The sequence below is a fragment of the Macrosteles quadrilineatus genome, unplaced genomic scaffold (genome assembly GCF_028750875.1).
Source record: "Macrosteles quadrilineatus isolate MER2022 unplaced genomic scaffold, UCM_ALF_1.0 Scaffold_2__2_contigs__length_208266976, whole genome shotgun sequence".
NCBI classification, from domain to species: Eukaryota; Metazoa; Arthropoda; class Insecta; order Hemiptera; family Cicadellidae; genus Macrosteles; species Macrosteles quadrilineatus.
Window position 1 is genome coordinate 69,324,171 of NW_026542595.1, and position 24,422 is coordinate 69,348,592.

The following is a 24,422-nucleotide window of genomic DNA, read 5'->3' on the forward strand; positions in this document are numbered from 1 at the left end:
CACAAATAACAATTTGAGCAAATAGTGTTTTCGGCCTCTGGATACATCAAAATGAAAAAGCGAATTGGTCCCAGGCCTGTTTCTTACCATGCCACCTACCGTAATAGTTACTCCCCTATAGGGAAATTTGCTAAAAACTAAATATAGCTAAAAACAGAATAAAGTTAGGAAGGGTTTGGGCCCTGTTATTTTTAGAATGGCTAGTGAAGTGACACTAAAACTGTCATTTGAAATTCATGGTTCATGGTATGGATGCTCTATGAACGTGGAATGGAGTGTAAAATCAGAACATGAAAAACTTTTTTGTGATGTTCTTTTTTTTGTGATGAACTTTTTTGTTGTTGTGTGATGTTTTTTGTGTTGGTAGAACATCACAAAAAAGTTTTTCATGTTTGTTTCCCTACACAAACCTGTCTTTTCAAAGACATCCAAATTCCATTTTCCAGAAAGAGCAATACTACAACATAGTCATCAACAGCTTTGATAACCTTGTACAGTAATTAAATAGGTTATTTAATTTACTCAATCAACATTGAAAAAAGATTCCATGAGTTTAACAAAATGTTGAAGTAGGTACAAAATGAGTAAGAAATAAAATCAAAGTTTTATTACAAATTTATTAATTTATAATAATTTTAAGTACCTAATATGTTATAAATGTTTGTAAGACAATTGTGACAAAAAAAAATTAACAATAACTGATTTTAAAAAAATTAACCTTACGCGAACAATAAGTCGAGAACGGAAGTGAGTTCATAACCTATTTACAATAAATGCTGTTAACGTGCACAAGGAAATAAAATAATACTTTGCGGGGTTAAGGAAAAAGCAATTTGATCTCAAACAAGAGGGCTGTTACAGTAAAGCGAGGTTAGTGTTAGCTTTGTGCTGTCTAGCAGTGGCCGCGGTCCTGCACTCGCTTGCGTGGCGCCGCCTTGATGATGTTGTCCACTCGCAAAATCATTTCGGCTGCCTCAGAGGCTGATAGCAGCACTTGGCGCTTCACCACAAATGACTCAGTGATGCCCAGCTGCTTCATACATCCGATCCTACCAACCTCCATATCTGCAACGACCAAACATAGTACTTAAGACTTTGACAATGGGTAGAAAACCAGGAATGGACCGGACATGTGAAAGCAAGGGAATATGAAGCTACAAGCTTTGGATAAAACAAACATGAGAGGAAACGCTGGGAGATTAAAGACTCCAAAGAAGAGCTAGAAAGATGAAGAAGCCAAAGACATGCGAATATAAGCCGCATGATGAAGAGGACAAACAAGATCCAGAGAAAAGTTAGTTGATGAGGCTAAATAAAATTATGGGTTAATGGACATAATAGTAAAGCAAGTACAAAAGTAAGAAAAATAAGAGTGCATTTTAATTCTAAAATTTTTTAGAGTTCATGGGCAGGTAACATACTACATAGCTTATAATACTGAAACAACACAAAATATTGAAATACTTATTGCAGAAGAAGGTTATGTTTTTAGGAAATAGCATTTAGCTTGGATTAAATAAATATATAGGATGGAGAGGACACAGCTAACTCACCTGATGAAAGGTTGCAGACGAGTCAAAGAACACATAAAACACACACATAATAATACTTGATATTTCGCCTCTTTCAGAGGCTTCTTCAGAAGTAGGCCTAGATGGTAGTTACAAGAACAACAGTTTAAAATAGGATGACACAGTTTTGAAATAACTTAACAGTAGGCCTATTGTTTGTTGATAAAGTATTAGAAATTGTGTGTTCAAATCAAATTAATTTAAACTGGTAGATTTTGATGTAGATCGATGCGCTAAACTTTGGTTCGAGCATTCTTCCCCTAACTTTTTTTTAGTAGCAAGGTTATGAAAACCACATGCACCACCTCCCCCCCCTGCCATCTCTGTAGTAAGACTACGCAGCTGTTGTGTTTTCGTCCTCCATCACTGTGTCATCCTATTTTAAACTGTTGTTCTTGTAACTACCATCTAGGCCTACTTCTGAAGAAGCCTCTAAAAGAGGCGAAATATCAAGTATTATTATGTGTTCTTTGACTCGTCTGCAACCTTTCATCAGGTGAGTTAGCTGTGTCCTCTCCATCCTATATTTATTGCAGAAGAAAAAATCATAAAAAAAGCTTTTTTCTAATAATACCATATAATTCATTTGCAAAGTATTTCTTATGTTATAGAGATGACAATTTATATAATAAATAGATTTACAGGTTATCTTAGAAAAGGTTAGTTTTGTTTAAGGAAAGTCTCTCTGCCAAGATTTTGATTAGTAGGTTAAAAGCAGTTAGCTTACCTTTAGAAGAAGATAAATTATGTTTCTTTGTACTTCTTTTAAGGTTAGCTAGCTGCTATCCCTTCATTCAACAAATCAATTACAGTCCAACCTCAGTATAACGAATCTAAAGGGACCGAACTGAATATTCGTTATATCAAGGATTTTGTTAAAACGAGGTTCGTTATATAGAGGTTAGGTTTGCAGGAATTTTGCTAAGTCGAGGTTCAGAACCAGCGTCGGTCAATATAGGTCGGGATTTGACCTCATTAAAATACAATTAAAGTAGCATAGGCTACGCTACAATACTTTACAGTACAGTGTTTACTTTACATTGTACAGTAGAACCTAAGTTATCCGGCAAAATAAAGGGGAGGGATCTTGAATATTGCGCAATCATGACAATGGCATTGACCTTGGTACAGGTTAAAAACTGTAAGTTTGAAATCACAGCTTGTTCTAACCCTCCTAAAACCTAGCCAAACACTGTGTATTGCGTAGTCATAAACCATGTAAAGAACAAAACAAAACAGTAGAAAGTTTTGTAAGCTACTGCTCGTGATAGGCCGGTAGGCTACTTACAGTACAGTACTGATTTATCACAACAGAGGAATGTCAATAATAATCATTAACTATAGCATTGGTATTGCTAGTTGAAACAAATCGTATTGAAAACATTAAATTATTAGATAAGTCATTATAAAAGTGTATAATCATAGCTAACTTAAGGATAATAAAAATACTCGTAAAAGGAATGTTAAGATAACGATGTTGCTATTCTTTCTCTTTGGTTTTGTTTTTATATTCTTTCTTAGGTTTCTCTTTATCCAAAAATTGTACAATTCACCATAGTTATCCCATATCGCCCAATCACAGCTTACTAAACATTACGTCGTCATCAGTCCTCAGAGAATGAAATCAGTTCAGTTCTCAGTCTCAGTTGCAACATAGCGCGCGCAGCGACAGCAGACAAAGATGTAAAACGGAGCAGACGAATGTTAGCGCAAGCGATGACGTGACCTTTCCATTTCATTTGATAAAGAAACAGATTTTCCCAAAACAATAATTGGGTGGGGGATTTGTTATATCGAGGGAAAGACGTAGACAATTCGTTATGCAGAGGTTAAATTCGTAATGTAGAGGTTCTGACAATGATAAATTCGTTATATTGAGGTATCTTATTTTAGCCGAAATCACAAACAATTCGTTAAATCAAGGTCGTTGTTATGGTTTGTTCGTTATGTAGAGGTAAAATATACATTGTGTCTTATGGAGAGTTCTAAGGGATTAAAAAAAATTTGTTATATCAAGGAATTCGTTATATCGAGGTTCGTTATATCAAGGTTAGACTGTACATTAAAATGTTCCGATATCCTATGACAGATAACATAATATTTGATTACCTAGGGGACTTTGCCAAGTAGTGCAAACACAAAAATGTTTAAGAATTTTTGCCTCACTCTCTTTGTCTTTATTTGACAAAATCCCCCAGGGAAGACAATATTGTGTGTTTCATGTGTCTTAAATATGTGTATTGGCCTACCTCCTAAAGATCACAATGCTGGCCAAGGGCCTTACTAGAAAGAAACAAAGAATAAACCAAACCAAAGTAGATGGACTATTTATTATCACTAACCCAGTCCAGAGGTGGAGTTGCCTTGTGCATGAGCCGCTCTCAGCTCACTGATCAGCTGGGCTGAGTCGTAGCCAGCATTGTCTGCTATGATGGTAGGCAGCTGCTGTAGAGCACGACCAAACGCCTCCATGGCCACTGCCTCCTTGCCTGCTGTCTTGGCTGCCTCTGCTTGTACTGCACACGCCATTAGCATCTCACTGCAGCCCCCACCTGTGGCAAGCCATCAACCTCAAGATAATATAACCTACAAACTATTCTAACTGATACAATAAATCAATGCTGAGTCAATCCTGTAAATATTTGTACCGAAAATCCATGATTATTTAAGTCTAGTCCACACATGGAGACTGAGTCGGCCGACTGCTTGCCAACTGTGCGCTGACAGTCGGCAGACAGTCTGTAACACAGTTTCGGATACAAGTTTCCGATGTGTTTTGCGTCCACACTAGCCAGCCAGTGCATGTTTGTTGGTATGGTGACCGAGGAGGACGTAATTATATCCTGAGCGGGCTTCATTTTACTGAACCACGGGCCTAATGAATCTACGAAGAGGCGATGATGGACCCAACATTTTCTCGAGCAAGGTTCGTACTATGGTCACAATATTCTATCAGACCTTCAGATTAGGTGGAGGATTTAGGAACTTCACGAGGTTGACTTCTAAAGATTTTGAAATTTTGCTGGGTTTTGAGATGAACAATTCAATATAATGTCATATAATGATATAAATCAAAACACATTGAAAACTAATTCCAAAGCTTTCAAGAAACTCAATACAGCTCTTTTATTACCGTCCAAAAATCGTAATATTACCGCTTTGCAGTCTAACTAAATGGGCTGAATGTTGAACACCTTCGGCTTGTATCCAGTCTCCTGTCTCCAGACACGTTTACACATGCAGACTTGAGACAAAAGTTTTGTCTCTTGTCTCCGTGTTTCCCATTCGAACGGGAAACAGAAAACACTGTATTTTGTTTCCAGAAACACCGAAATTTGTCTGCCGACAGTCTTACTGGAGAAAAAATAGCAACACTCCGGAGACAGTCGGCAGACAATGTTTCCGCAGACAAATCGCCATGTGTGGACGAGGCTTTAGCACTACATGGACAGGTCAGGTACAACAACTTTCAGCTGAAGAATGGTTGTGGAAGGTTAAAGAGTTAGTCGACAGCCTGATCTTCACTCGGGTTTTGATGCCATACATTATGTAAGGTATGCCTAATGTAAATCGTTTTGTTTCTGTGTGTATTTTATACTAGTTATTCCCTTGTTTTACCTGGGCTCTTGGTGTTGTAGGGAGTGATAAATTACAACATCAAGAACACTGGCAAAAGATATAATAGGCTAACTAATTTAATGTCAGCTTTTGTGATGTAAAAGGTATAGTTTACCAGTTGCGTCAATTGATCCTAGTGTTATAAATCAAATAACTACAGCGGTTTCGTACAGCTAAATGCACATCTTCAGGTTGGAACGTTAAAAAACAGTTTTATCATCCGTGAATGAGGTCATCAGCATTTGTACATTGCTCATTTAGGACACATTACACGAAACACATACAAAACAACATTTAGGTATTTACAATAAAAAACTTGGCCAAGTAGTCCGAATACGAGGTGGGTAACCAGTTGGTGATGAGTCATGACCCGTGTCGAGAGTTGCGACCCTCTCCCTTTGTCTTGATTCTGTTTTGTTTTAGTTGTGAATGTGGATGGCAATATTGTAAATGATATTGGATTTGAAGTACAGCTGTTCATTTATATTGCTTTAAGTAAAAAGAAATACAATAGGTAGAATTTCAATACAATATGAAGTATCAAAATAAAATAAACGGTTCCTTTATCTTATTGAATTATTAATCTAAATTACTTGAGAATACTCAAAGAAATAAGTAAAGCTAGCTTACCAAAGTAAATTAAACAGTTGCAAACTCATATATAAAACAGTAATTTAGCATAGAGTTTTGTGAAACATAAATGCTCCTGGAATCAACAACCAAAATATATTGTAGAATTAAATTGCAGTAATCCAGTGTGTGTGCGTACCATAGACGATGCTGCTCTCTCGCACAGTAGCAGCAAGTACACACAGGGCGTCATGCAGGGAGCGGTCAGCCTCGTCTATGATCTGCTGAGTGGCGCCTCGTATGACGATAGTGCACGCCTCTCCTAGCGCCACACCACTGAACCTCATCAGAGTGTCCTCTCCGATCATCACCTGTCATGTACATGTTGGTGGTGTTATACGGATAAAATGAAATACATTTTCTAACACTACTTTATATATTTTAACCTTTATTGCAATTACTTACAAGAATAAAAGACCTCATTCAAATTGGGAGGATGATGCTCAATGAGACTATTTGAAATATATAGCCAATACAACACCTTCTATATTCTGTATTTACCATATTGTATTATTGTAAATATAAGGAGTTTGGTTAGGTTTAACAGCACGCTTTTCCTATTGACAAAAATAGATGAAAAGCCAAAATAAACACAGGAATTAAATTTTATCAATTAAAAATCAAGTTTATATCATTTCTTAAAACATAAAGATTTCAATGTTTTTAACTTACATTTGATATAAACATTACACTAATACTACAGATATATTTGTATATGTCAAGTTAGTGACATATTGTTACCTCTTGGATGACATCACAACGTCCCAGTTTGACCTTGTCTGGTTGGTCGAAGGTGCTCACTATCTCTCCGCCAGTGACCAGTGCTAGCCTCTCAATGCCATCAAAGTCTGCATGTTCAATGGCCATGACACCAGCGTCCGCAAACAGCTGCTCTGGGTAGTTGTAGATCAGCTGTCTAGAATTCAAATAAACATGAATTACAATTAAATAACTTAATCAATCAAATAACCACAAACAAATCCTTAACACAAAGCAGGCTTCCCTTTATATAAGTCCATAGAGACACATGATCATCCATGTGTTTTAATGGACTTATTTAAAGGTAAGCCTGCTTTCTTGTCAATTTCCTAAACAATTCCTGGGAAACGCCCTATCTTTTAATCAGAAAAACACATGTTTTATGAGGATCTTATGATCTATAAAATTAGAACAAAGAAAAACAACAAACCAACAATTCTTGTTGATGGATATATGGAGGTGGACGTTACACACATCTCAGAGAGGTACAGTGGAACTTTAATGTAATCATACCACATTCGGATAAATTAGTTAGAACTTTGTCTAATTTCGGGGTATTCTATAGAAAATAGGCTGTTGAGCCGAGCCTTTACTATCTCGATCACAGAATGTGCCTGCAAAGACTCCACGGCCGAAAAATTCAAGCTTTTTGGGTTTTTTTAAAAAGGTTTATTGCAAACATTTTCCATCACGATGGTAAAAAACTATACGCAACGTTTCGGGATCTGGAATCTGATCCCGTCCTCAGGTAAAAAAACTTAACTAACACATTACAACTAACAATTACACAAATGCCGAACCTAAGTTGGAATTCACTACAGAGGGTACAGTAGACTCCCACTTATCCGGACACCTTTTAACCGGACATCGGTTTAACCTGACTACACTCAACGGAAATTACATCTCTTTAACCGGACAATTTTTATCAGCGCATTGGTTTAACCGGACTAAATCGGCAGGAAGTGGGCGGTAATGAAACTACTGTTCTCGTGGGAAAGATATGAAACCAGTGATCACATGTCTAAATACAATGCTCTCCTAAATTTAAGTCGAATAACACCATAAACGGTCCGTTTTAACGAGTTTTTGGGGACATTGGCTTAACCGGAAAACCCGTTATCCGGACTGGCCTTGGTCCCGAGGAGTCCGGATAAGAGGGAGTCTACTGTAGCAGTAAAAAAATATGCACTGTATAGCAGTCAAGTCATGATACAACATACAATTGACAACCAATCACAAAACACTATAGTCTATAAAAGGTGTAGTGTGATCAGCTCACACAATGAAACACTAATAGCACCGTTCGCAATGACTCCACCAATGAGACTGAAGCACTCTAGCAACTAGTTTTCTTTCTTCTCCCTTCTGATGAAGTCCCTAGCTGGGACGAAATATTAAATATTTTCTGTGTTGTGTCATGTATTTTATGTGTGTTACCAAGACTAATCTGTTCTCTGTCTACCAGGTAAGCTAGCTGATCCCTATCCTTGTACATAATAATCCTAATCAGCCAATTGGCCTTTTCTTAACTCCTAACTTATAAGAACATTAAAAATGTAATAGTGAAATAAAATAGTGTAATGTATAATTTTTTAAAGAAATTACTAAGTCTGAAGTGTGTAACATTCTTTTTATGTTGTGACTCGGTCCCTGAACACAACCATTGCTTTGCAGTTTTTTATAAATTTATTGATTGCTGCCATCGCTTAAGACAGTAATGATGTTTTCATGACAGCTGGAGACTATGATTTCAACATGACTGTTGAAGATGTTCAGGATTTTGCCACGATCTTGGCTTTTGCCTTCTTTAATAAACATTCTTATTACTATAGTGTTAGGTTTTAAGAATTACTTCTGCAAGTGTTTTGGATAGTTGGGAGTTCAAATAATTAGAGTTATACTGTAACACATGCATAGATATGTCACAGTTGGGCTCATCTTGAGTTGTAGGTAAAATCAGAAATTGGAAAAAATATTGAACTTCCTGGAATTTACAGTTACTTTGTATGTACCTGTATATTCTCTCTAGTGGTATTATCACACAAGTTATTTCTACGAACATTTCTACCCATATCGTATTTGAGAAAAAATCCTTTAACGGGAAATAGAATCAATACAACAAATCTATCCTAAACATAATTTAAATTATCTCGTGGACATGGATTCTAATCAGATTTCAACTAAACCTTTACTATAGAATGTAAAAGAATTGAAGATGGTTTAGAGACCTGTTGATGAAGACATTGCAGCCATGTTTGACGATTTTTTCTACTTTGTCCTTCATCTTCTCCTTCTCGGCGACCTCGAGTTCAGCAATCTTGGCCATGGAGTCTACTCTGACCCGAGAGCCGAACACTTTGATCTTGTCTGTGTCCATAGGAGTGTTTGCGATCAGAATCTTGGCATTCTCCACTCTCTTAGGCTGGTGCTGGCCAGGCTTTTTATCCAACAGGAATCCTGAAATAGAGTGGGAACATTTTTGACTGATGTATATAAAAAGAGGTTGGCGGCCTCTTTTAACCTTGCATTTGCCCGTCCACATAGACTAAGCGCCCGTGCGTGGATCGTTTACAGCAAAGCAAGGAGTGAGTCGGTACAGTACAAAGGTGATCTGTACTGATAAATTTAAGTGGCAGTGACCAGGATCCGAACCCATGACATCGCTGCCTTGGGCCCATAGTCCGCGACGCTACCGACTGAGCCACCGACTCACATAAACTAAAAATAGGAGCTATGGTATTTTGCCTAAGGCTTATGCATTTCATGTTAATGTCAGAGATAGGGGTTCAATTTAAATTGTTATAGGTGTTCTGCAAATGGTTTGCTCTAAAGTTTTGTTAAGATCTGGGGATGAGTGGTTTTAATAGGCCTATCTATAGCAAGTAATGAAACAGCACTATTTATTGGTTGAAGATTCCTTTACTCTGGAATATTGAAAAAATATTTAGGCTTGATTCCCATATAAAAACAAAAATACAATTTTTCTGGTTTTTAAATTAGTAGGGATGGATGGGTCCCAAAATTTCAGGAAAAAATATTTTTGATCATCTGGACGGGATTACATTTGATTCGGATTTTCCCGAGAAGGGATTTGTCACAACCCGATCGTCAGCGATTTCGCCAAGTCGTGAGTGACAATGATGATGTCTCCATTATTGCGAGGAGACGATGATGTATTCATAAACACAGGAGCTGTACTTGAAGGCACCATTACCTCGATACATATTGACGATAGCACCGTGTCTGCGTGACAATGGCATTGTGATTGCGGAAGATGTTCACAATGGTCTCTCACAGGCCTTAAAATCCTAAACAGTTATAAAGTGCAGTGATGCTCGGTTTAGACAACTTTTTTATGGTATTTTATAATTAGACTGTTAGTAAATTAGATAGGCATCACGTTTTAGTTGTCTGAGCATTTCAACAATCATTTGCTTTTATAGAACAGTGCCACAGGGACAAATTGATTTTAATTCCATAGTTGCTAAATGAAAAAAATGTTTTCTCAAGATATTTATTTTTGTACAAGGAAAACCCCTGTCCTGAAAATAGGGAAGAAAATTATAATCACGCCGTGACCTGAAGTATAAGTATAAGTCTAATCTCTTCTATTCCTAAAAATCAGATACAATTGTTTTATGTAGCTGAAAGGTTAGAGTGCTCGTATAACAAAAGGTCGCCTGTCCATTCCTGAGAAAAGTCAGTGGCTTTTTCATGGTTTGTAAAGGACCCAGCTGGTCTTGATTATTGGGCTATAAATGGTCCTAACTTAAGAAACAGCTGATCTTTGTCAGTAATACACACTTCTAGTCTCACTCCATTTCACACTCATCTCACTTTTATATTCAGAATAAAATATATTGTGTCTAGGTAGATTTGCTGATTCACAGGCCCCAGGCACAATACGAGCGGTGAGCGTCAAGCGTCGAGCGGCACCGCTCTGCCACAGCTCTGCAATCAGGCCCCTTATGTTACCGTGCAAATTTGAAGAGGGATGCCACGATAGACCTGAGTGGCGAGCGACAGTCGACGGCACTGCTAAGCGTCGAAAGCACCGCCAAGTCCTGCCCAATTACTTTTTGTAAGACACTCGACACTCAGACGAGTCATGCTTCTTCCCACGGTTTTCAGTCTAGATCAAGATGTCAGAGGAGCAAGAATCACATTGGCCTCAAGTCAAACTTAAGAAAAAGGACGTCGTTGCTTTGCAAAAGCTTAAATTGAAAGTTTCATGTGTGAAGTTAAGTGACGCTCATCATTATGGAAAGATAAGACAACAACATCAAAAACATTACGTTGATAAGGAAGCTGTGGGATGAACTGTGAGTGGTGTTTGACATGTCAGCTTTATTAATAAAATATTTTATATCAATATACATAGTATTTTAGGGACAGATTTTAAGCAAAAAGTACAAGGCGCTAAAAAAAGTGCTCCAACGCCGGGTGTACTTGAGGTGACACTCGAGTGCCGCTGGACACTCTGGTGACGCTAGAGTGCCACTGGACGCACAACGCTCGTATCACGCTAAGTAAATGATACAGATAATGGGCACAAGGTAGGTGTAACTGAAGATACTAGGTTTGATTCAGGACACCTACAAAAGCATTTATCGCATTTGGCAAATCCAAAGAACATTATGTTTTGATAGTTTGTATGTCATGCTGTTCAATAGTAATTAGAGAACTTTCACGGAAGGAAAGGTTCATAAACATACTCATTGTTCTAGCATTCCAAATAGGACCTACAGAGCCGGCCTTAGGCACGTGCGATAGGAGGCCCCTCTCTGGGTGCAAAATACAAAAAAAAAATTGTAAAAAGTCTGTGAATTTTTCATTAATAGCATAGGCAAATTAAAAAAGTTAAAAATAACGGGGGAGTATTAATATACTTATATTTTACATTGAGATCTTTTCTGTTAGGGATCTATTGTTGGGATAGGCCTACTACTTTTTTGGTAGGAAGGGCGCTCTGAATGTTCGCACTGGGCCTCGCAACACTGAAGGCCTGCTCTGCCTACAAAATAAAGAGACTCACCTTCATCCAAGAAAGAATCTTCAAGGACCCCTCCCTTCTTCTTGATGATCTGAATGGCTCCTAGGTTCCCACTTCCCTTGAGCCGCAGAACTGCGTCCACAGCAAGTTTAGAGAAATGTTCCTTGTGTTGAGACAAGATCTTGGAGCTCAGAGTTGTGCGGGCAATGTTCAAAAGGTCTTCACGGAACTTTTCAGAATTTGCGCTACATAACAGGAGAAATGTGGATGCAATTAGTTGAAGTGGCCTTGTACAATACCTTCATTAGTGTATAAATGTCAAGTAAAGTAAGAAGGTCAATAATAAAAATATAAATTAATTTCATGGAAAATATTATGTTTAGTGGCAATTTTGCATTGTAAATGTATTTGATTAAGTTATTAAAGCAAACAGAAACACCCACACCGCAGCAATTCTGCAGACTAATCAAATTTCCATTTGCCTGATTTGATTTTCACTTAAATATTTTTAAAAAACATTAGGTTAATATTTAATTCTGAAATGAGTACCTAGGTTTGATGTTACAGGGAGTGTAATAATGTGTTTTTAGTTAAATATAATTAGCTTGGTATAAAATAAATACATTTTCCAAGTTTGATCAAAATATATCAATAAACAACCAAACTACAATAGTATTGGTACTTACTCCGTATAGAAATAAATATCCTAACAAGGGAATTTTAATTTACAATTTTTTGTACAAAGTTACAATTGCCCCCTGCTTCCAGTAAATGAAACGATCAGCTGATCAAGAACCAAACTTGACGTCATCACCGAACAGTGAACACGTTAACCGGCAGTCTAGACACAACTTCCGCCCAATTTTGTTGTGTTCAGCTTACTAAATTGTGTTTTACTTTTTTCTCCTAACTTTGTAGGCTAGGCCTAGCCTATATGGAAAAAGCATTGTTTTCGAAAACTTTTGAGTTTGAGTTTTTGGTGGATATATCCATATTAACACGTTCAGTGCAGCAGGCATTCCAACAGGCGCTCGCCAATAGCGGCGAGGCCTGGGAAAAGCGCGGCACTGTAAAAGCGAACACAATTGGCATTCAAATATTTCAATCTGACGAATAACAAAAGAGCAGCAGTGATTGAACTACGTTACCCCGAGATTGCTACCTTGTGTGTGCTCTACAGACTACACTTACGGTCTGATTTTGATGAAATTTTATATGTAGGTCCATTGTATCTCCAGGCGTTTTTGATCTTAAGTGTGATTTCCCCAACCCATACAAAATTAATTTTATTCAAAAATGGCACAAAAACAATTTTGACAGTATCCGGTATGCAATAGTCTTTTTAACACTGATACCATACAACCCCAATCGGTGTACAAATTACGGTTTAAAAGTTATTGCAACTTAAAATAATTATGTTTTCCCCATATTTTTTTATGGTATAACCCATTTGACAGAAAAAATTTGATATTTTAAATAACGGCTTGACTGATTTTGATTAACATTCTGTACGGTCATTATAACTGATATGTTTTAACATTGTTTAAATTGCAGCTGACTTTTAACTTGTTTTTGTTATTGTTTTTGTTTCTAGTTTTTGACTCATGAATAAGTTCAGTTCTATTTTATTAAACTAATTTACCTATCAATTTATGTATTTACTTCAAACATAAAACTGGCGACGAGGATGATTTTATGGAAAACTTAGAGTGCAAGATAGTTTATTCAATTCCACAGTCTAACTCATTATAATGTCTGAAGATACATTACCAGCAACTCTTAATAATCCTATGTTGGTAAGTCAACCTAGATGTGAAAAATTTAACCCTAATTCATGCGACATTGATGTTTGGAATATTAAATTCAAGGCAAATTTATGTTTGGGCAATATTACAAATGATGATATTAAAAGATGTTTATTCATTGACTGCCTAGATAGTACAGTTCTTAAAACATTGGTAACTATTTGCAAGCCAAAAGAAATTAGTGAATTCACTTATGAACAACTTTATGAACTTCTGGTAAAACATTTCAAACCAGTAAAGTTTAAAGTTGCCGAAAGAGTAAAATTCTTTTCACTGAAGCAAGGTGATGAATCTTTGTCCACCTTTGCAAGTAACTTAAAAGAATTAGCCAGCAGTTGTGATTTCCCTGGTGACTTTTATCAAGATGCTCTCATTACATCCTTCATAATGGGTATTAATGAAGATTCTATTAGAGCTAATTTACTTCAGAAAGATTACACAGATTTCAATACTGTACTTGAATTTGCTAGAACATTAAGTTCAGTTTTTACTACTTCAGCAAAGAAAAATCTGATTTCATTTTCCGATAATGAGAGCAATGGAGAGGTTCTAAATACAAATTCAAACTATTTATGCTATTCTTGTGGTGGTGACCATTTTAGGAACCAATGTAGATTTAGAAATGCAATATGTAATAATTGTGGTACAAAATGTCACTTAGCAAAAGTTTGCAAAATTAAAAGGGGAACAGATTTTCAAAACAAAAAAATTGGTGGACATGGAAAAGGAACGTACAACCGACAAGTAAATTTCACTGACAATGAAACAGGAAGAAATTCTAGGACCTTTATCGACTCTAACATACTTGATTGTTCACCTAAGTTGACAAATGAAGCTATTTTTTCTCTTGGTCTTCAGTGTCATAACGTCAGTGTATTTTCTCCAATTTGGCTTTCTATCTGTATCAATAGTATTTTAATTAATATGCAACTAGATACAGGAAGTTGTGTTTCTGTTATATGTCAACGAACTTGGGAAAGATTGGGAAAATTTCCTTTGTTACATTCAAATACAAAACTGACATCTTATAGTGGCCATTGCATAAACTTGATTGGTGAACAAACAGTTCAAGTGGCATTCAGGAAAACTAAAAGAGAGCTAAAGCTGTACGTTGCTGAAGGTGGCACTCAGGATCTTTAAGGTAGAGACTGGATCGAGGAGCTTAAAATCAACGAATTGCCACTTAATTCATTACAAAGTGATTCTTTATGGGTTTCCAAGGAAGTTGATGACATTTCAAGGTCAGGGTTTCAAAGTTCACTTCCAAGAATGAGCTTAAGTAAATTAATTGATTCTAATAAGGAACTCTTTTGTAACAAAAGTGGCCATTGTACAAAATTCACGGCACACTTAATTTTAAAGGAAGACGCTTCTCCTATTTACAAGAAGGCAAGGCCAGTTCCATTTGCAATAAAGGACAAAGTGTGCGAGGAAATCGACAGGCTTGTAGAAGCTGATCTGATAGAACCAATTGACTATTCTGATTGGGCTGCACCTTGTGTAGTTGTTAAAAAACCTTCTGGTCAAATAAGAATTTGTGCAGATTTTTCAACAGGATTGAATCAGGCTTTAAAGATTCAGAAATTTCCTCTACCTACACCTGAGGAAATATTTGCTAAGTTGAATGGAGGAGAAAAATTCTCAGTCATAGATTTATCTGATGCCTACTTGTCAATACCAGTAGATAGAGATTCGTAAGACTTACTAGTGATTAATACCATAAAAGGACTTTACAGATACAAGCGACTTTGTTTTGGAATCGCATCCGCTCCAGCTATATTTTCTAAAGTTATGTACAACATGTTGAATGGGTTGCCAGGCGTAGCAAACTATCTAGATGATATAATTGTTACAGGGCACAATGATGAAGAACACTACAAAAATCTAGAGAATACTTTCAATAAAATCAAAGAGTTCCAATCAAGAGTTGTTTTTGTTATTGTTTTTGTTTCTAGTTTTTGACTCATGAATAAGTTCAGTTCTATTTTATTAAACTAATTTACCTATCAATTTATGTATTTACTTCAAACATAAAAATAACCGTAATTAAAAGTGGTATAGCCCTCATTGCTGTATAATTACGGTTCAAAATTTATTGCAATCTTTATGATTTACTTCATAAAATATAATAGTTACTCCCACCCCCAACTCATGATAAAGTTGTTGACAAGCCAATGGGAGAAAGTATGTGACAGATTACTGATACTGTTTTTTTTTTAAAGTCTGAGTGCGTATATATGTGTTACATCTATAACTAATGTTGACGACGTTTGAATGAAGGACAAGATGACATCTGTACTAGACTGAAGATGACTCCAGTGTTGTCATAACACAACATCAAAGATCATGTCATAAAAATGCATTTAATACCAGGGAACCAAGCATTGTTCATGTTGTTTAATTTGTTCAAGAGGTTAAAAAAATAAATCATAGGCGTACATTTCTAAGATTTCCTTGATATTATAAAATTCAGTAGGCTATAAAATATGTGAGTTGTATAATAACATTTTATCATGCTCAGCTGAAACATTTGTGCAATTTAAGCTCTCCAATAATTTGTGCACGACCTTTTTTTTTTTTTTGCTAGGCACGAGTCTGGGATTGTTTTTCACATTACTTCAGACTAGACCTAGGGGTTGCGGCATTATCACTTAGATAAAATCCATTGATGACTTGGCGGGGATCAAACCCGGGACCTCAGGGACTGAAGTCCCGCGCTCTAACCACTACGCCAGCTCGCTTCCCTGTGCACGACCTTGTCATCTCAAGTCATTAAAAACCATTTTAAAATAGCATATTACTATAGACCAAATCCTTTTTTAAAGCTGAATGACTTGATGTTGATCTCATGCCATATTTTATAGTTTATTGGCGTATGTTTGCATCATGTTTCCTCTGTCAAATAATTGACCAAGCTGTATAATTTTGTGCTAGGCCTATGAGAAATTTAATTAAGGAAATATTTTAGTGAAATTAAATCAGGCAAATGGAAATTTTGCTTTGTCTGCAGGTTTGCTGCAGCAAGGGTTTTATTAATGATAATCCTTCAGGTGGCTATATTACAAAACAAAAATTTAAACAAACTTGATTATTTTTCATATCCTTATCCATCCTATCACCTTCTTAGTGATGTGGAATTAATTGATATTTTTTTACATACATACACCTTACTTGATATAACCATTATACAGAAAATTAATGGTAAAACAGGTGAACTCTGTTCACTTGTTGATTTTTACCTATTGTCCATTGATGAGCTTTTCAGTGCATTTCTAGCGATTGTTGTGGCACGTCTCCAACCAGAAATAATGATCTGAGGATGGATCTTTTGGTCTATTAGCTTTTCAGCTTCTCTCAGTAATTCAGCCGCTAAAAGTAAGAATATAATTATTTACAAGAAGGAAAGTATATAAAAAACATCAGAACTTAAGATGGCTTCTGCTGGCTGGTCCTTAGTTAATATGACTATCTAAGGATCATGAATATGATAATTTATTTAATTATTTGTTCGTACATACGGCAATCGCCATTTACAAAATATGTTTGATTAAGTATACAGAATATTATGATACATTTTTCTTTCAAAGCCGCTTACATGCAATAGGGTAATAACTACTAGATTCAATAATAAGTTGATTCAGTTGCAGGTGCAATTAATATGACACAGAAATAACACAAAAATAGAGCATCAAAGACAAAATAGAAAATCATAGAAAATAGAAGTGAATTTAAGCGCAGTAATAATATAGTTCATGCTACATGCTATGAAAATCATGCTATGAAATAATATGAGCTTTAATTTAAATTACCTTTGTTTGGCATAGTGCCATCTACTGGTGGCATTTAGAGTGTTTTGAGAGAATTACAAAAAAAGTTGTCACCATACTTTATGAGGTTTGTTTTCTTAAATTGTGTACATTTAACTTATAAAAAGCATTGTTTTCAGGCAAGTGATCTACAATCAACTATCTCAAAACATTGCCAGAAGTAGTTGTTCGGGCGTTTATCGTTTGTCTTCATTTTCTACATATAACTTATCAGGCAGTTTTTGAGAATGCATTCTGAAATTTTCCTAAATAATACACTCTTAGCGAATAAGGTACCTATTTTCTTTAAAAAACAAAAACGCAAAAAATACTTTATCTTTCTTGGGCAGTAATATACCCCAAGTCGTTAACAACACAACAATATGACAAGTGTGTTGCCAAATCATGTGCATATTTTTACCCAATTATGAGTGAAGGATGAGTGTAGGATGAGTGGTGCGATCTTGTAGTCTTGTTAGTGACTAAGGCCAACATGTTATTTAGACACAGCTGTTAATTAATAGCCTAGATACAGCCAATGGCATCAACGTACCGATAAAATTAGTGTGATAACATACATGTTTTCTGGAGCAAAATCATCAATAGGCCTAATCAAATAACGATAAAAAAATACTTTTTCAACTTAAACTTCTAGGCCTTGGTTTTTCAAAATTTGAAAGAAGACCCTAAATTAAACAATAGGTCTAGGTACCAAGGAAATATTTATTCTTACCAAGCACTGTGACTGAAGTTGTACCATCACCAACTTCATCATCCTGTACACGGGACATGTCAACCAAAATCTTTGCAGCTGGATTGTCAACTCCAATTGCCTTCAAAATTGTGGCTCCATCATTGGTTACTTCGAGGGAGCTCTCATTTCGACCATGACCTATGAGAATCTTATCCATGCCTTTAGGTCCTAAAGTACTTTTGACCAAATCTCCAATGGCTATGGCTCCAATAAACGACGACATGCGAGCGATTTCAGCCTTTTCTTCTTCCGCCTCATTCTTTAGAATCCGAACAGGGTTAAGTGACGTCTGAAATCAAAATAGGTAACTTAGAGTTTAAACATCTAGCTTACTTTAAGATAACGTGATACACTGGAGGAATCAAGTCAACAAATTTGGGCCTTTAAGCTAAATTTGCAGCCAGAACTTGAGCTTATGTTATGACTTAGGTTTTAAGAGGCGGTCGGACAGAGATTCTCGGCTGCCGACACTGGCCGTCACTTTAACATGGAGCGCATATAATAATTCCTCGTTTTCTGGTCTATCCGTGTTCCAAAAATTATTTCCCACACTCAAAACATTGTAAATGTATGTAGGATTAAGACTGCACAATATAAAAATCATAATGTTTAATTATAAGCCGGATATAAAATAAATCATTTCTTACATTTCCCATAAGGAATTGCAATACTTTCTGCTAAAATATAAAATGACTGGCACTATAAAAAATTCTGGTTCGAACGCCATATTGAAGAGCATATATTCATTAGTGTATTGAGTGTGACAGATATTTATTTTTCGATGGTTAACATTAAGTTTTGTATTTTTTTGTAAAAGCTTGCAAAAAAGCCTTGCTTGCCGACTGAGTACTAGTTCGACGATGTCCCGGCCGATGGCAGCACAGTCGATTGTGGACTGCAGAGCACGTTTTCAAACCGCGCCAAATACAATTCATTTAAACTGGCCACAGATCTGTTTAAATAAATAAATAACGTTATTTCGTTACATCCCTGATGTGTTGTAATGCCAAGGAAATGATGATATTTAATTCACAGGAATCTAATATTTTCGGACTGTGTATTTACCGTATCTATTAAAATATTACTGTCATCAGAGATAAAAGTAGTTCTACAACACCCGGTTTGATACAAACTATTCATCAATATAAAACAAGTTCCGTTAGAATAAACGTCTCTTTTGGTCATACTTAGTACGTTAATTACGGACTTAGCTGTGTAAAGATATCTGCTGCAATACACGGTTTGATACAAGATACAAACTATTTCCCAGAATGAAAACAAGGTCCAGTGGAACAAAAGCATTTTCTGACATACGTGGTATATACGATTAAGGTCTTTCAGGAACCAAATCCACCCTCCGGACCAGCACTGCGTCGTAGCCAAGCCGGCTTCTGACTCATGGATTATCTTGGAATTGCGATGTCCCGTTTTAGGTCTATAATATTCGAGCTAAGATAAAACCCCAAGTGCCCATCCGAAATCCTAGTTATATATTAGAGGCACAGGATAAGGCAAAATCTAGAAAAAACAGCCAGAGCCAGATTGCAACTTTAAATGGCTTTGAAACGTAAAAATACGACACATAGGACCTACTGTTTTTATTTTTTTATATTTTTTTTATATTTAAATCGTTCCATATATCTATATAAATAAAATACAGTTTTGTCTGTAGGCCAACATTGCTTAGAATCATGCAGTTTCTGGTTACATTATGTTTCATAGCCTAAGAAAGCCGAAACGAGGCTTATCTCAATATCTGTCTGTCAGTCCATTCATTCATTCTGTCAGTGACGCCAAAATGTCATTTTACGCGGCCTACTCCTAGAAAACTAGAATACCGATCAAGGTTCAAATCATTTTTCTGTATTTACTGGATTAGTGAGTTTCTTTGGCTATAAAAACATGGCCCCGCTTCTTTGAAAACAAAACAACAAACCATCAAAAACCCAATTTTGTTCGATTTTTGTCAAATCTTCTTCCAATGTTTACTATTAAATTTTATGAAATAACGATCAGCTATTTGGATTAGTTCTCACTTCTAGCTGTCACATATGATATGTTTACATTAAATACTGTTTACAAATACCGCAACCATTTCCGATCAAGTTTTGTAAGCACATCCAAACCAAGTGGGATTAAAAACGTTGTACCTTACTTAGCCGGTTTAATTAATCGCAAGTGCAACGATTGTTCTTGAGTTTTGATAACCGGGGAAAAGGCCGTGAATCAGTGTTGTATAGTGCTCAGTGCTGGGAATATACCGATCATCGTTTAGAGATTACGTAATCTTTCAAATAAGAACCCTTTGTTTGGATAAGGGTTTTTTCTTCAAACTGTCATTAATATGTTAACATTAAAAGCTGCTTACAAATAATGCTATTAATGGGAAATAACTTTGATTTTCGAACAAAAAATCCAAAACCAAGGGAGATTAATAACTTCGATACTGTTTGAATAGGCGAAACATGTTGTGAGTTCTACTTACTACAATTGAACTGTTGACGTAAAGGTGCGTACCTCATATTAGTCTAATTAAACAGTTCAGGGGCTACATCATGAATTTTAATTTTACTTCGATACTGATACCAAGATACCACATCAAGTGAAAGATTTTTTGGGCAAACCATAATGAATTTTTAAAGCTTTACGTTGTCAACGTATCAATGTTTTGTGGACTGTGTATTTATTTACTTATTTATATATTTGCCAACGGATTTACACCAATTTTACAGTTTGATTAGGATTAGGCCTAAATACGATTATTATAAAACTTGATGACACTTTAACAACTTTTAAATAAATAATTTTGTTTGTAATTTGCTTTGTTTAACGCGTAGCAAATCCCCTAATTCAATTCTGTATTTTTGTGAGTATGCCTGTTGATAACGCATTAATGTCCTTAATTCTCAGTGTTTCGTGGAAAAGACAAGAGCACCTTTGTAGATGAAAATTTCAACCTGAATAAAGTGTGCAGTAGTGAGGTTGATGTAGTATTTTAACTATTTTAAACCAGTGTGAAAGGTAAATTTCAATTACAGGCCTATGTTAGGGCTATGCCTCATAGATCTAAAAGAAATTCCTTCTATCATTAGATATAAAATATGGACTAAGACGATCGGGTGACATTATATTGCGAAGCATTCGTATTTTATATATATATTCAGTCTTTTAGCGAATTTCCCATATAGGGAATAAGCTATTACCGTAGTACTCATGGTAAGACCTGGACGCGGGACCGATTTTTTTCGTTTTGAGGTCCCTAGAGGCCAAAAACACCAAATGCATATATATATATATATATGTGTGTGTCCGTCAGCACGATAACTCGAGCAAAAATGATCCGATTTTAATGACATTTGGTACAAACGTGTAAACACCTACGTTTAATCGAACGAGTTCGCGATCCAGCATGATCGGACCATGGGAACGGGTTATTTTATGTCCACTCATACAAATCCGAAATTCACAACTATGCGAAACAAACTATCAATGTCTAGTGCCTCGACTGACCCCTGTTCGATTGGGACTACTGATAACAAACCCACGAACCTATGAACCTATGAACCGCCATTAAAACTTCACGTAGACGATCATCCTCGGCGAGCACGACGTTATCACAATTAATTTGTAGCTATCACACCTCTGGGTGCATCTTCTATATAATTATACGTTAAAGATCTTCAAGAAAGTTCTCTGATATAAAGTTAAACACTTTACTCACTATTTATTAGAATAACTGGTAAAAACGTAGGAGCTAACTAAACGGCCGTGTGCTTGAAATGCAGTCGGTACTGCCAACCAAAATCGGGAATAAATGTTATATTTTTAAGTAGACATTTCAGTGTAAATCCAATCAGTCAAATGGAAATTCGCTTAGTCTGCAGGTTTGCTGTGGCGGGGGTATTGTAAACATGTTCAGTATTTTTCATAGGTATTTTATTGTAGTTTAATTAGGGACAATATTTATAGTTTTTTATAAAGGTTTGAGCATATATTTTAAGGTTTTATTTATGCTATTTTAATGTATTATAAATTTTTTTAACGTTTAACATTTATTTTTACGTGATTTATTGTTTGTAGTTTGTGTAGGCTACATATACCATTTTATTTTTACAATCTACTAAACTGTGAATTTTCTCCGTAACCAATAATTGTACAAAAACACTTTGATACACTGAATTATTTGTTTTTTTTAAGCTCTTTAAAATGGCCTGGAGAGAAATTGGGAAATTTTGTGTTTAGAGGGTCAAAAATTAGAAAAACCAATTTTTACCCCATAAAACCCCGTTCCCATGGTCCGATCATGCTGGTTCGCGAACTCACTCAAGTTTATCCCGCCTCCCGCCTTCAAACAAAATTTCATCAAAATCGGATAAAAATTACTCATGTTATCGTGTTCACGGACACACATATATATACAAATTTGAACGAATGGTGTTTTTGGCCTCTGGGGACATCAAAATGAAAAAGTAAATCGGTTCCGGGCGTAGGTCTTACCATGCCACTTACGGTAATAGCTTCCTCATTACAGGGAAATTCGCTAAAATGTATGGGATAGGCCAAGTAGTTACATTATTGAGTTCAGTAGCATTAGTATATTATTTATAATTGAATACATTATCATGTATTTTTATATTTAAATTAAGTGTATAAATCAAAATGTCTTACTGAAAGTGCTATTTGTATCTCCAAAACATTTTTTGTGTTGAAAATTAGCATATTGTGCGGTGACGAACTGAGACCTGCTGAGACGCAAAGGGTGGGTGAGCGAAGGTAGCAAACCAGTGAAAGTGAAACATGCGGTGGGACAATAGACAAGGGCTAGGACACAGGCTGAGGGTAGTCGAGTTGATGCTTTCAAGTTTCTAGGTAACACAGGGCTGTCAACAATCTCAGATCCCGTTATGCGACAGCCACGAAACTGGTGGCCAAGGGTGGTACTATTACAAAAGTCTGTTTTGGGAGGACTGTGTTGTTGCTCGTGACGCCTGCAAAATATGGGATACGGGGCTCTATCCGACCGCCTCTTAAGTAACATAAGTATACATAGAATGACAAAACTTTGATATCTGACTCCAAATCAATTGTTACTACAGTAGACCTCCTCTTAACTGACCTCGTATTAACCAACAATCGGATTATCCGCCGGTTAAGTTAAACCAATGTGCTGATAAAAATTGTCCGCTTAAAGAGATGTCATTTCCGCCGAGTGTAGTCCCATTAAAAGGTGTCAAATCAAGTTTGTTGAAGCGAAACTTATCATTAGACATTCCATGTTAAGTGATGATCAGTATTCCGGGACTTATTGTACTTATTTCTATGAGAAGTTTCTCTATCCTTTTGTGTGGTTTTTGTTTTCTTGCTTTTGTATTGGTATGTGCAAGTTAGGCTAGGAGGGGTGGGGGTCTGGGGGAGTGTTCCGTTGTCCTATGAGGATTTTAGATTATTGTCGTTTTTTGAGTTCTGGTTTGGGTTTTGAGGTGTCTGGCTTTGTGTGTCTGGAGTGGGTGCAATAGGACTCACTGCTACATTTGTATACACAAATTACTTAATACTGATAACGAGTTATTTTAATTAAAAATAAATAAATATAAGGCTGTCTTAAAACCGTAGGCGGTAGTTCATTAGCATCACCTGCTCCTACCAAGTTTAATTAAGGGTAAACTATCTTTGTAAGTAACGATTAAGTTTTAAAAACAAACTCACCATGTTGAGAAATACTATTTAAATATCAAACCACAATAAAACAATATACTTTAACTCTGAAAATACAGTTTCAGATAAAATAATTAATTTGCACTCTTTCTACTACCTGAAAGAAATGCACGAGAACGAGAGGATTGGATTCAACACGGCATGTGCTCAAAAAAGGTTTTGTTAGATTAGTTTGACACCATGACACCGTCCTTCTGCTCCTCCAGTCCAGACGTCAAGCAAAACGGTGTACCAGCCTACAACCATAGATTAAACATACTCCCTTAGGATATATACTCATAATATATTAAACATACTCACCTAAGGGAGTATGTTTAATCCATGCTAAAACTTATTACGCTGAAACCAAGGCCACCTTTAACGGAAACACAATTGAGGAGAATTTATAATGAATATATTTATAAATTATTTAGCCTTTTGGTTGATGGATTTTCACAAAAAATACTAAATGAATCAGTTATCTAATCAAGTAGTTACACTAACAGGCATATCAAAATTGCTAAAATATGTCAGAGACAAAAAATGTAACACCATGCAATATAATTTCCACCATGATATAATATGTGTACAATAATATAGAAACAAACGTCCAAAAGTAATAACCATGCATATTTTGTTTCGAAATGTGATAATTTCATAGATAGATTAAACCATAGATAAAACGTAGCATATGTAATCTTTGATAAAACATACTCCCTTAGTAGATTTCTCATCCTTATGGAACAGCTGAAGACAATTTTATTGTTAGTTCATGTACGGTTTATATAGAGG

At 35.9% G+C, this 24,422-nt stretch overlaps 1 protein-coding gene across 1 annotated transcript; it reads right to left on the minus strand.

Annotated features, from left to right (window-relative positions):
- Window positions 1–585: 585 nt before the first annotated feature.
- LOC128987437 (T-complex protein 1 subunit beta) lies at window positions 586–23,801 on the minus strand. The gene is made up of 9 exons (XM_054408279.1): window positions 23,643–23,801; window positions 17,916–18,225; window positions 16,616–16,745; window positions 11,614–11,816; window positions 8,807–9,035; window positions 6,561–6,735; window positions 5,959–6,130; window positions 3,914–4,123; window positions 586–1,065 (listed from the first exon to the last, which is right to left on the minus strand). Exons 1-9 carry the CDS (start codon window positions 23,643–23,645, stop codon window positions 893–895), a joined length of 1,605 nt encoding a protein of 534 aa, XP_054264254.1. The 5' UTR covers window positions 23,646–23,801; the 3' UTR covers window positions 586–892.
- Between the last annotated feature and the right edge of the window lie 621 nt (window positions 23,802–24,422).